Source organism: Oculina patagonica, chromosome 4, assembly GCF_052425735.1.
Source record: "Oculina patagonica isolate OP01 chromosome 4, crgOcupat, whole genome shotgun sequence".
Taxonomy (NCBI): Eukaryota; Metazoa; Cnidaria; class Anthozoa; order Scleractinia; family Oculinidae; genus Oculina; species Oculina patagonica.
In genome coordinates this window covers 16030052-16044315 of record NC_135761.1, presented here as the reverse complement: position 1 = coordinate 16044315, position 14264 = coordinate 16030052, and the positions used below count along the sequence as shown (strand labels likewise).

At 40.3% G+C, this 14264-nt stretch overlaps 2 protein-coding genes and 1 pseudogene across 6 annotated transcripts in view; 1 reads left to right on the top strand and 2 right to left on the bottom strand.

The window, feature by feature from the left end:
• LOC144649772 (microfibril-associated glycoprotein 4-like) overlaps positions 1–14264 on the bottom strand; it is a 60998-nt gene that overhangs the window by 28410 nt on the left and 18324 nt on the right. The window lies entirely within an intron of this gene.
• Positions 22–4807, top strand: LOC144649790 (aldo-keto reductaseMSMEI_2347-like; annotated as a pseudogene). Its single transcript, XR_013569944.1, has 7 exons — positions 22–185; positions 1215–1349; positions 1576–1683; positions 2298–2516; positions 3245–3392; positions 3951–4434; positions 4533–4807. The product of XR_013569944.1 is annotated as an aldo-keto reductaseMSMEI_2347-like (transcript).
• On the bottom strand, positions 5258–13080 carry LOC144649788 (glyoxal reductase-like). Its single transcript, XM_078509377.1, has 6 exons — positions 12827–13080; positions 11225–11359; positions 10947–11054; positions 9868–10086; positions 7570–7717; positions 5258–5579 (listed from the first exon to the last, which is right to left on the bottom strand). Exons 1-6 carry the CDS (start codon positions 12994–12996, stop codon positions 5514–5516), a joined length of 846 nt encoding a protein of 281 aa, XP_078365503.1. The 5' UTR covers positions 12997–13080; the 3' UTR covers positions 5258–5513.

Below are 14264 nucleotides of genomic sequence, written 5' to 3'. Positions count from 1 at the left end.
GCTCAGGAAATACCGGTACGTATGGAAGGCGAAGGCCTCGCAAGAAAAGTCACGTTAAACGATGGCAATAAAATGCCATTGTTTGGTCTGGGGGTGTAGAAAGCCAGCGGGGAAGAGACTCTAAAAGCGGTGAAATTTGCTTTGCAGAGCGGATATCGACTGATTGATACTGCAGCTTTCTATGCGTGAGTAAAATCGTTCTTAATAATGTTTGTGTTGAACTTTGGCGGAATAGCGGCTAAATCAAAAAGTTTAAATATTTACATATACTCCATGAGCAATTCTTTTTCCATATTGTAGTACATCATTTTGTGAATGATACAGCGGTTTTCTATAACGACATTATGTGTAAAATTGACTCGTATTCTTTCAGCAAAAACATCAACATGATTACAAGTGTTGCGTGACAAGCTACAAGTCACAAAAATTTACGTAGCCTTTTGAATAATCAGGAATAATAATTAGACCATTGCTATCGATGGAACACCTGTGAAATAAATTGGAGTATGGCAATCTTTTAAGGTAAATTATCTGACAGGGTTTTTCTTTAGAGATATTTATAGGTAACTAAGCCCTATTTACTCACTTACGGCTTCCACGCGTGGACTAAACCGCGTCAGTGCGTGAAAATAAAAATCCATACAAAGTAATTGCCGCTCATTTGTGTGTAAACCAATCAGATTGCGAGTTTCTCCCTAAGTGGCTGTATATGCTAATGAAAGATAGTTTTGAACTGTAATTTATTATCAGGTATTCGTTATTGGAAATTCCTAATTTTTTTCCATTTTGTGCTTTGACAATAAAAGACTGCCAAAGAGAGGAGAGTAATCACCAACAATGATAAACGGAATTCTTCCTCTTACAATAAATAAAATATACTTATGTTCCGAATGCGTAGGCCATACTTTTTCCCTTTTTAGCATAATCCAATGACCGACTGTGAGGCAAAGGGTCGGCAAACTTGCAATCTGATTGGCTACACAAGCACGGTCTAATTTTTGATGGACTGCGCTGGGAGTGCACTCAAGTAAAATTGCCGAAAACGCAAACCAAAGCTATAAATAAACCACTTTCACTGAACTTTTTTGTTGCGTAGATCGGTTTCCTAGTTATGGTCAAAGGTAGTGGTAGTATCAAAGAAGGACGGTTTGAAGTGCATTATCAGTTCAAAATGTTTGGTACTACTTTCATTATTGAATTTTCGCTTCTGCCAGAAATGAAGCTGAAGTTGGACAAGCCATCAAGGAATCAGGAGTAAACCGAGAAGATGTTTTTGTGGTGACCAAGCTTCAGAAACTGGGCCACGGATATGATGAATGCCTGCAGGCTTTCAATGCAAGTCTCAACAAGTAAGTTTGTCTTTATTTGATTGATTTGCAGCCGCGTAGCTTAATTTCGTGAAACTAGACATGCCTTTCTTATTGTCATGTCAAAATGACACATAGGAATAGGAATGTCAAGAAGGTGGCCGCTTAATAAAGTCTAATGTACCGTAAATATAGAGAGCGATTTCCGGGAATTTGACCGCTAAATAGAGGGCTGCAATACAGTCAATCGTCTAATATTTCATTGCAGACTTGATGTAAGCTATGTTGATTTGTACCTAATCCATCATCCAAAGCCTGGAAGAAACGTTGAGTCGTTCAAAGCCATGATGAAACTCAAGGAGCAAGGCCTCATAAGGTTAGTGATGCTACATTTGTAAGCTGCAGTTGGAGTACCTCGTGTATCAGTTGCCTTCCCGCTCTTTGGAGTATTATTATTAAAAGCAGTACGAGTGTTTTCCTGTGGCAGAAAGTCCTGGGTCATGTGGCAAATGATCCAGCTATGTCTGATTTTCAACTACAACACCAGTCTTCGGAAGTCATGGTGGTCTAATAGTTAACGCGCTGGATCGAGCGGTCTACGTTGGAGTCCAAGAGTCATTGCATTGAGTTCTTGGGCAAGACATTTAACTCTGATGGTGCCTCTCTCCACCCAGGTGTATAAATGGCTACCAGCGAATTTAATGCTGGGGGAACCAGCATCCCAAGTCGGGGAAAGGGGGGTGGGGGGGGGGGGGAGATAAGCTCCGCCAGGCGCGGTATAGACCACTTGGCCCGACGCGGACACTTCGTTTTTGACACATCCAGTCTTCAACGGGCCAAGACGGCGTGGCACACACCAGGGGCACTGATTTACACACCTCTTGATCCAGCTGGATTCTGATGCACTAGCCGCTTAAAATGTGGGTCAATGCTTGTATTGCTTAACTACAGTTGGTTAATGGTGTCTCTAAACAGTTTATTATCTTAAAGGTCCATAGGCGTATCCAACTTTGGCGTAAATCACCTCAAAGAGATGGAAAAGGCGGGTCTTCCTACTCCAGCTGTCAATCAAATTGAACTGAATCCTTATTGGCGCTTGGAGGATATCGTGAACTACTGTAGAGAGAAAGGAATTGCCGTAATGGGTTACTGTCCGATGTTTCAAGGCCAGAAAAATGACGATCCAATTCTAGTGGAAATGGCCAGTAGGTAAGTCAATGACCTAGCATAACTCTATGTGACTAGATATTTTGAGATGTCTCCAGCCAAGACCCGGTTGTTATTTCATTCTTATTAACGGAATGCGAGGGCTGTGCTTGGAGAATATCTCCCGAGGTCTAAACATGCTGCTTAACAGCACGACGGATTATATTACGATGAAATAAAGAAACATCTATCAGGGATTCAGGGTGCATGCATTTTTTGGCAAAAGTATTTCTCTGATTGGTTGCTCTAGTGGCTGTTTCTTGTTCTTGATCACAAAGGTTTTTATACCAAAGCATACACGTGGTGTGCAAGATAACGTATTATTTGCATTTAAATCGACTTGTAGTGTTGTCGATTCGATCACGCGGAAACTGGGGAAAGCGCTTTTGGTATGAGTCAAAAGAAAACCACGTTACAAAGCTGTGCTCTTAGAATAATTGCAGGGTGCCCGAATGCTCTTATGTAAGAAATCTTGGATGCCTAGCCCATACAAGCAAGTCACCCAAATACAAAAGTAGGTCGCCTGTGGCACCCGGGCTCTGCTAGAGCACAGCTCTGCGTTATATGGCTTCGCCCAGGAATTTATTGCGTAGTGTCGTTCTTAAACAATTTTAAAAGTAGAGAAGATGAGGCTGGCGTGAAAGTAGTTGAAGTGTAGCCGTAAAATGGAAATGACGTTTTAAGCGTAAGACCCTCATCAGAGAGAACTGATTAAGTAGAAACTGTTGCAGGTACAAGAAAACCGTTCCACAGCTTCTCATTCGCTGGAGTGTACAGAAAGATTACATCACCATTCCCAAGTCGGCTAAACCAGAAAGGATTCTAGAAAACGCTAACGTTTTTGACTTCACTATAAGCGACAAGGATATGGAAACTTTGGTAGGTTTCATATTACTAAAGGATTTCAGCACTTATCATTTCACTTGTGGGAGGCATAGGGAAAAGCACAGAGATTAAAAATCCAACACAATGAAGAATGTTTGGGGGGGGCAAAAAAACCCCCCCCCGGGGAATTGCGTTGTATGTTAGCCGTGATCGGTCTGACTTTGCGCAGTTAGGCTTCAGGCAGCCTGCGTGGTAGGCGTCGAAAGGGGAGGGGATGGGCCCGGGAGTTCTGAATGGGAGAGGGAAGAAAGGAAGAGGCGACTAGGGAGAGGAGCTTTCGCGTGCTTCCCCTCCCTCCCCCTCCCCTTTTTACGCCTGCCACGCAAGCAGTTTCAATTTTGTAGTCATGTGTTGTTGGAAATTTTTTTGCATAGAATAATGATCTGTTTAGGTATAAAATGATGCCATCTTTCTTCGCCACTTAGTTTTCTGCACTTTACGACAGATTTAGTCTGCTTTCTCGAAAAAAGCGTTTTATTTTGTGCCTATGGTGGGGATAACTTGTTGCTTATAATTAGCTCATTGTTTTATTATCTATTTATTTTCTCACAGAATTCAATGCCAAAAGAACAATGCATAAAACTGTTGGCAAATGTAACGGAATGTCCCTGGAAAGGATAGAAATTAGTTAAATTTCCAAAAATTTTGATTATGGCTATTTATATTGACCGTTTGGTATTTGTGTAGGCAAGCCTATCTACTAACCACTGAGCCATCATTGGCTTCTGTCTGACTCTCTTATTGTAAGGACAATTAAAGGACAGAATTCTGTCTTCTCGAAATAACGTTTAGTTACATTATTTGTTTTTCATAATGATAGATAGCCTGTTCCAGGCGGTGGGTTAGTTGGGGAGCAGCGAGAAAAATGGAACAAAATCATAGCGAGGGGCAGCCTAGTACCCAGGCGTTCCCTTCCCGCTTCTCGATTTGGCGCGAAATTTCGTGACGTCACCGAATGATCCGTTCCCAGGCCCTTACGTGGACCTCGCGCTCGCCCGAGATAGGAGGAGAACGCCTAGGGACTAGGCTGAGCGAGGCAACCTCGTTCCCAGGGCTTTTCCCTTGGTGATTTGGAACGGGCGGGAAATTCCAAATCACCAAGGGAAAAGCCCTGGGAACGAGGTTGTGAGCGAGGGGCATTGGGCGAGGGGGCGTCTCTCCGACTTACCCTCATCTTTTTCTTTACTTTCTCTTCTTTGCGCTTTTTCCCAACTAACTGAGCGCCTAGAACAGGCTATAAACTGATAGAGTTAACGCAATTTCAACGGTGTAATGTTGAGTGCTGCTAGAGAAAGTAAAGTACTGCATTGGAAAAGGACAGAAGCTTCTTGAATTTAGAGGAATAATTCAGTAAAGCTATTATTACATTCTGAAAGTTAAGATTTCTCGCAGTCAAATTAAAGGCGAAGTTTTACAGCTTGTTTTTTTGTTTTTGAATGAGAGTTGATACTAATATTGATAGCTCTAATTTCGCTGGGCCGGGAAGACAAACATAGATTTGTCTGCTTCGATCTGAATACGCGCGATTTTCATCCGTTTTAGGGATCCGGCATTTATTCTCTCAGGCCGACGAACGCGGTCTGGGGCAAGGAACACGGGCTTACAATACGGATGAGAACGGAATTCTTTTCATTGGCGATTGCATTTTAGGGATTGTTTTGATATAAATACTAGTCATTTGGGTTATTTCGAAAAAAAGAAAACTAGAAGAAAAAACGGTTACCAGGAAAATGCATGTTACTACTTCTCTTCCCGAGTCCAGCAACCGTCATCTTTCAAATCAGTGTGTTACCCATGATTGATGCACAAGTAGTTATTGCTATCAAAGGTTTGTTAGAGAAAATACGGTCAAAGGCAGCAAGGTAAAATCTTTATTCAAAGTCAAACGATTTAGCATTTAGAGGTGGTCATATAACTGAACGGGTTGGTCGTAAGGCGGGGTCTTAATGTAAAACAGACAAAAATGGGACAAGGATAGCAAGATACAAAGCCTGCAAGTGAAACTGTCCCATTCGTTTATTGTTGAGCCTCAGAGGTATTTCGATGTTATAGTGTCTGAAACGTCCACTGATTGAGAAGCTCCATCACAGACGACGGGTAAATGGTACATTCATGTTAGCTTATCCATGGTGAGTCTGTGACATTCCTCATCAAAGCACACTGCTCTGTGGGCATGTTGTTCTGCAACGCGATAAGATGAAGTCATTGTCAACATGAAAGTCAAATGCATATGAATAAGAACTCTTGAAATGCTCATTCAAGCCCTCTAGCCATTGTGTCGAGAATATGAAGCTCTACTCTGAAGGTCTTTGCCCACATCTCTTATATATAGTCGATCAAAATATTAATTTGCAACTGCACAATTTCACTTTTTGTCATGCAATTATGCAATAGCTGTAGTAAAAAAAAAACTCCATTCCACATGGAATAAACTGTTTACAGCCTCTTTTTTTCTTAGACTGATGATCGTGGATGAAGACGCGAGCTCAAGAACACTTCAAAATAATTTCAGCCCTTGTAAGCATCCTATGATCTTCCAAAAATATAGAGAAGGAGTAAGCAGTCTAGAGCTGAGACCAAGAAATTACAGGAAAAGTTGCATTTGGATTATACTGTTGGAGCCTATCCAAATTTCCATAGCATGAAGCAATACGAAATATCGTTTCTCTCCCTGCTGATCTTGGATTGCTAGTCCATTGCAGTCAGGTTTGCACAGGGCTAAAAATTAACTTCAGAGCTTGGTTGCCACTTGGGCCAGTATCCTTAAATTTTGTGTGGCCCAGGCCAAAATAAAGTGGCCCTCAAATTTCTTCTTCTAACACACACAAAAAAATTCAAACAAATTTTTATGTTATCATGTTTGAAATGTACGGGAAGGTTGTAAATTATATCAACAGCACAATCACATCCGTTCACAGCAACATTTGTTGCTAAAATAATTATTTAGCAACTAGAAAATTGCCTTTTCTTCACTGCGACATAAACAGAGAAAACAATCCATCAGCATACATGACGTAAATTCAGCCAAGGGTTCGCAAAGCATTACAGGGCGTTTTTTAAATGTGGCTATTCTTGACTGTTTTCTAAGCTAGCTGTTTTCTGTGCTTTGGCTTATATTTCTCGTGACAAAAGCAGAATAAGATCAATGAAGAACTTGTTGTTTAAGCACTGATTTTATGGCAAAGTTAGTTCGTTGTAGGTGACAGAATCACACATTTTGACTGAGCTGTCATCTACATATCGGAGCGATCTTTAACCTCTATCATGAACGGCTTTGAATTTTACATTTTTACACTTCTTAAAAGAAGTTAACTTCTACTACAATTGATGAACTTTGAGTTGAGGAAAAAAGAAAGCCAAAAAAAGTATTCCAAAAAAGGACATTTTATTCTCTTTTTATAGTTAATCTTTTGTACTTTTCAAATCATAGTCGCCCTTGGGGCGATCAAACCTCAACGTTTTAGTGGCCCTGGAAACTTTTTATCGCTACATGTAGTGGCGACTGTGCGACCGCCAAGTTTTAACCCTGTTTGCAGGTTGCTCCAGCATTTTGCCTGGTTACCCTAACAGCTCGCCGGTACACATTTATACACCTGGGTTAAAAAAAAAAAAAAAAAAAAAACTGTGAGAGAAAACGCGTCTAGCCCAAGAACACAGCACAGTGACCTCAGCCACCATTAGGCCACCGTGTTTCCTTTAGAGCAGCGACATGATGAGGGTGTACTTCTTATGCCAGTCACCCGGAAAGAAAGAAAAACCAGTGCTGGGGGGATATATGTTGTGGTTCAAATTTATCTTTGGTTGAATTTTTTTAAACCAGTTTGATTTTCATATTTTATTGTCTCATATTCATTAACATAATCTGAAACAATGGGAAATAAAAATCAAACTGGTTTGAAAAATTTTAAACCAAAGATAAATTTGAACCACAACATATACACCCACTGAAAGGCCTTTCATCGTTGAGCTAAGGGATTAAGAAACAATAAATGGCCGGGTTCAGGATAATCCGATAAAAACCTTCGGGATTACGGTTTGAGGGAAAATGTTAGCCGAGATGGCAGGATCTGAAAACCCTACTGGGGACCCTCTCTTATGGCTCGTACCTGGTCCTAGAGAGAGTATGACATATACGTATTCATTTTCTATAGTCTGTAACAACATAACCTACCAAAGTTTTCATATCCTCTTCACTGATGGTGAAGTCAAAGATATCTGCATTTTCTAAAATTCTTTCTTGTTTACTTGACTTGGGAATGGTGATGTAATTCTTCTGTACACTCCAGCGAATAAGAAGTTGTGGAATAGTCTTCTTGTACCTAAAAGAGGCAAGAGTTAAATGATGGAATGAGCTGAACATCATCCAACAACAGTCAACATCCCCAGGTATTTATACATCCTTCCGTAAGCAACCACCCGAAATGTCAAGCTTATGTGTTTGTTATGTCTTACTAAGGTGGTCTATTAGGAGAAGGTGGACCACAGAGTCGACCGCGGTCAAACGATAGAAATACGTAAAAAAAGATAAAAGTACTTCAAAGATGAGGTTTTAATTTTCACTGTTGAAAAATCGATACTTTACCAGTATTTTGGAGCTTTAATTAAAAAAGTTCTACGTGTTTGAAAACAGGTAAATACGGACTTGTCGGCGCCATTTGTGAAAACATTTAGTTCGGTTGCGGAGCGTTTAAAATACTCGTTCGAGGGAATGGAAATATAATCAAGATTACCGTCATTACCCTCAGCAACTATTTTATTCCTGCACAGGGCCAACTTGCTACCGTCACACCCTGAACTGAGAACCAATGAACAAGATCGAGTCCTACATGATCTGAGAGCAAATGGGTACCCTGACGTCCTGTTTAAGAAATGCACCAGGGACAGAACAAAGGAGAGGCCAACGCAAGAAAGACCATTAGGACTTGCAGTCCTGCCGTACGTAAGGGGTGCATCGGATCGAGTGGGCCGTGTACTCAAGAAATTCCGCGTTCGGACGGCATTCAAGCCTGTAAGAACATTAGGCCACGTGTTCAAAAAGCCGAAAGATAGACCAGCGGTTAACCGAATCGCAGGAATTGTTTACAAAGTGAAGTGCCACGACTGTTCTTTTACGTACATCGGGGAAAGCAAGCGCTCGTGGTCCTCGCGCGGAGCCGAACATGATCCAGGCCGCGCGAGCAATAGCGAATCAGAAATTAAACAGCATGCAGAGTCAACGGAACATAACATCCATCCGAAGGACGCCCAGATCTTCGAGCGTGGTGTAATCAATTACAGCAAGAGGCTTTTCTTGGAGTCGTGGCACTCCACTTTGGACAGGGACGCTATCAACGAACGCAAAGCTTTTCCTCGCGCTTATGTGCCGTTACTTCAAAATTAAAATGTCGCACTAACGCACGGATTGGTAGCGCGAGCACCAACAAACGTTCACTTACTCTGATGAAGGTGAACAGATGTTACCGAAAATTTAGTAAAAAAGAAAAACAGATCGGCTTAAAAAACCTTCTTTAAATGTCTTCTACCGATCGCACTACTGGTTCCAGTATTTTATCTATCCTTGCTCATACTTGCTTTTTAATACAAACGAAATTCCCCCGAAGTAGAAAGAAAAACTGCCTGAGACGTTTGACCGCGGTGAAACCACAGAGGGCCTAAATTTTGAGTCATAACCTGCAGTCGTTTTTAACGCTTTTATCTGTGCACATATATATGTAAACGCCATAACGCCTTATTCGAAAAAACTGTACATCTAGTAATTCGAAGAGATTTCAGTGCGTCCAATGCTGTTGCAATTTCCAGGCTGTAATACAGTATACTAGCAGTGCCACGATGAAACAATACTCACTCACAAACAACGAATATAAGAGAAGGTGTTTTAAGAGGCAAACTGTAGTGAGGTGGGATCATGTGAACAGAAGTTGTAGCTCAGGGGAGGTTCCAATTATACATGTAGTCAACAGTTGACAAGCAAAATTATTTTTGAAATTTAAAAAAGCGGTCACTTACGGGACGTACAGGTACTGTACGAGAAGACGTCGCCAGCACAGGGAATTTTAACTGTAGTACTGGAACACATACAGACAAAGTGGAAAGGGGAGGGGTGGATAAATCCGTTCACTAGCATTTCGTGATCACAGGTATACCCAGTCTCTGCAGGACCATCACTCTAATCAAACCTGGAGAGTAAGGTCAGAAATTCAACCTGACTAAAGAGTTCCAAAGCCAACATTTCAGGGAAGATCTCACTGGCTTAGCTAAAGAATATAATGGGAACTGGGATTTGGGCAAATTTTCACTGGGAATATGGGACTTGGGCCACTGGGACTGGGAATCACAAACAAATAAACCATTTAACTGGGACTGGTATTAGGAAAATTAGGAAACGATACAGTGGAAATGGGATTTGGGCCACATTAGTGCCTTCCCACCCTCATGGAGCTAATCATCTATTAGAAATATCTTCACTGACCTACTTGCCATTTGAACTAATACAGGATCATCATTTTTCCTGCCACGAAACAGTGGACAGTAGCCCATCAGGGCAATTCCTTTTTCAGTGCAATAGTTCACAATGTCATCTAATCGCCAATAAGGATTGAGCTCAATTTGATTGACAGCTGGAGTAGGAAGCCCCGCCTTTTCCATCTCTTTGAGGTGGTGCACACCAAAGTTGGACACTCCAACAGACCTTAAACAATAATAATAATGATGATGATGATGATGATAATAATATAATGTCATGTGATAATGTTCTTATGTTTAAAATTAGCACTGTTTAGTAACCCATTTTCACACAAAAGAAACTACAAAAAGTACATGTGGTGTGCAAATAAGTATAAAAGCCTAAAATTACTTTGTTTTCTTGTTCACATCATATGGTTTGCATCATCTACCATCTAGGGAAATGGGAAATGGGGGCAGGTGCTTAAAGGGACTATGTGATGGATTTTACCAGATTTTTGAACAACCAAAATTTATATTGTGTCACAGGAAACCTAAAAATAATTTAGTCCATTTTTTTAAATTAAAAATTGATATATTAGAGCACTGAAATTGTTCACAAGCATCTTTGGCTGTGGATGGCTTGCATGGAAACGGATTGCAACTTGAAAAATTAAATAAGGCTTACTTTTTCAAGTTGTTTCCGTGCGCCTTCAAAAAATCACTTGTATTTAATTATAGATGTAGCTTGATTTCAATCTGAAATTAAGGTTATATCTTCCTTTAGATGTTCAAAGATAATGCTTTTTATGGGTTAAGTTGCCTACCACTAATTTCAGAACAGTTTAGATGAAAAATCTGCAACTATGGGAGGGGGCTTAATATGGCTTATATGGTTACATGTGTAAATTATTTTTAGCTTGGAACTGAAAGGGTTAAAAACTCAAAATACAAATGGCTCACAAGACCAACTGAATGCTTGATTACTGAGGAGTTTGCATGGTGTGAAGCAACTAGGAGTAGTTCTTCTCTTTTTGCATGGGATGCCAGTGTCACCCGAAAGTATAATTTAGCATGGATTTAAGTACATAGAATGTTGATGATCACCTTAACAGTCCTTCCTCCTTGAGCTTGAGCATGGCCTTATAAGAATTAACATTCTCTCCAGGTGTGGGTGAGTGGATAAGGAACAGGTCAATATATCCAGTATCAAGCCTGTAAAACAGAAGTAACGATAGTTCATAATGATTCATCTGAATGAACTATGCTTCAATGGATTTGCTTGCAGGTCATGCTTCTTTTATAATCTTATTTTCCCTTGCTGCCTTCCATTAGTATAACAATCTTGCACTTCTACCTCAACAGTAATGTTAATACCCACTCACTTTTTCAGACTTGTATTAAAAGCTTTTAGACACTTGTCATATCCATGGTTATCATTCCAAAGTTTGGTCACCACAAAAATGTCTTCTCGGTTTACTCCTGATTCCTTGATGGCTTGTCCAACGTCAGCTTCATTTCTGTAACATTTCAAGGAAAGACTCAGTGAATTATTGTTTTGAGTGATACAGTTTCGCCTGTAGAAAGAAAAAACACTGATTATCTGGAGACTAAGTTTACTAACAATTTCTGTCTTATGTTATCTTTCTCAGTCGATACTTCTTTTGCAGCCCTTCTCTGTGCAGTTAAGACTTAGTAACAGCCCAATCAAAAACATGGATCTCAATAGTATGAAATTTGTTGGGGTCAAACTTCTGATGTTGTTTGATGGGCAAGAACTGTTTCAATGTGTTGTTTTAGAAAATATCCATACCCCTCCCATGGAAGGTTCCTTGGTTTGAATCCTCCCACCCCTCTGAAAATTCCAGTTAAGCACCATGCTTTTCTTTAAAAATTTTGGCTTTTGAGACTCCCCCCACACCCTTGAAATTTCCAATAACCTTTCATGGGGTGGATATGAATATTTTCTGGAACTATACAACTGATGAATTTTCAGGTGTTGTTTGATTGAGGGAGGTGTTGTTTCATTTCCGGCAGGTAGCAGGGACACTGGCATAACCTTATTTTTGCAACCAAAGAATTGTTTTTAAATAAATAGTAAGATTTATAATAATAACATCTATTAACTGAAAGATTTCATTGTTGTCATTTGTCATCAGTTGTTGTCACATGTGAAGGGACTTGAGCGGGCCATCTGTTCAGCACTCAAATTACTAGCTAATTACTAAATGGTACGTCCACTTACTATAGCTGGAAAAGAACAATTATTAAGAACTAAAGAATTAAATTTTCATTAAACAAACAGTTCACCATACCCCTGTGGATGATATAGGGTGTGTTTCTTTGGGATGGTCTGGAATGCTGACCACCTAGCCACAAAAACCGCTGCGGATTCTCAGTTGGAATGAAAATGGTAAGGTTAATTTTCTGGGAATTCTGGTTGGAACTTGTGAACAATCTCTAAATGTTGTCCTGGGATTCCAGTTGGAACGAACCAACTGGAAGAAGAAATTTGTGGTCTAGAAAAAACAAAATATGGGGGTTTGCGGACTGAACAACCCATAGACCCTCATTCATCGGCTCAATTGACGCACCATGATCTGAGTGATCTTGGATCATTGATCATGATCTGCCGGGGTTGTCCCAAAGAACAACCCATAGGTTGCCAGCGCTCTCCTTTTTTTCCCAGGAAAATGCACCAACTTCTTTTGGTCTTATTCAAATATTTTTTGTGGGGTACAGAGTAAAACAATAGCGTTTTTTTATAGGTAAAAACATCAATTATACGTATTTTGTGAAGCAAACGTTTATTACAACAGGGGACGGAGAGAAAAAGAGAATTCGGTCTCTCTGTTGCCGCCCTACACACTCACTTAACCTGTATACCCAGCTTACAAAATTCCCTTGCTATACATGACAATAACACATATATTTATTGGCTACGATAAAAAAAAATATGATTCCCTGGCCTGAGCATTCGCACTTACTCATAAAAAGCTGCAGTATCGATCATGCGGTATCCCTTCTGCAAAGCAAACTTCACAGCTTTTCTACAATCGTCTTCCAAGGCTTTGTACACACCGAGACCAAACAACGGCATTTTACGGCCATCGTTTAACGTGACTTTTGCTTGAATACCTTCTCCTTCTATATTCATCGTCGCAAGCCTCGTTAATGGTCGAAATCCCGTTGAAAAGCGGGAAAAGTACAGTGGTCGTATAAAACCTTGCAAAAGGCAAAATCTGACAGGCATTGTGATGCCGCGGAAGGACAACTGGGTGGCCTGGGTAACTCCACGCAAGGTAACGAAATCACACTCCAACAATTTGGATTGTCACGGGGTTGTCACATAATCTATCTGTAGTGTTTGATGAAGCTAAAAAAATATTTACATTGAACGAACTTGCTTTTTTTTCTTTTTCTTTACCCAAAACCTACATTTCGGCAATGATTACTCAGTGTCTGAATCAGGATTAAACAGTTCGGATGTATTCCAATTCTGGAAGAAAGCGTGACGTCACTTTTCTATTGTTCTTGCGAAAATATGCAAAAATCGACCAAAATAATAGAGAGAAATTGATGCCTTATACATAAAGTTGTCTACCAGTCTCTACGCGCAATATCCGGGAACTTTGAGCAGCAATTCCAGTGAAACAAAGATGGATGCGAATTCGGTCGCATTTGGGCGAGAATAGAAGGTTTGAAAACGGCAATTTAAGCAACGAAAAGATCACGGATCGTGGAGACCGCCGCCATGATGGCGGACTTGAAATGTAAGTACCTAGATTTATGTTCTGTTTTCCCTGTGATGGAGAATTTTGTAGTCGAAGTGAACAATTTTCCTCGAATGTGTCGTTGTTCATTGTTGTTTTTCTAAAGTTTCGTCGCTGGTAACCACCTAGGAAAAATGGTAACACTTTTTAAAGTTGATCGCTTGGATGCATTCCTTAGTGCGTCGCTTTGATGATGAGCAGAGACCTAAAGTTCGCTCCGATAATAGCGAACGGGGCAAATGTTTTGGCATTTTTACGGCATTAGTTCGAAATGAAGACTCGTTTAAGCACATCTGAAGGTGTGAAAAAGTCATTCAGAGTACAGGGACTTGGTTTTTACTTTTTCTACTTCGAAATGAACTTGAAAGTGTTTCTCAAATCGCTGGTTTAAAGTTTACTGCTGAGTATATTTCATGCTCCTTGTTAAATGTTGTTACGTTTGTGTTGATTCTCTCTACTGAACTTGTAAGGAATGGAGAATCATTCTCAAATTGTAGAGAACTACATGTAGAACTCTTGCCGCATATAACCAGATATAACATGCAGACTCTTCCAACAGCAAATATCCCTACTGTGGCAACAAAATGTGGTTAATAAAGGGCTGAAAATGTTAAAGAAGGAGGGGAGTTGTATGTGCAGATTGGCTTGCAAA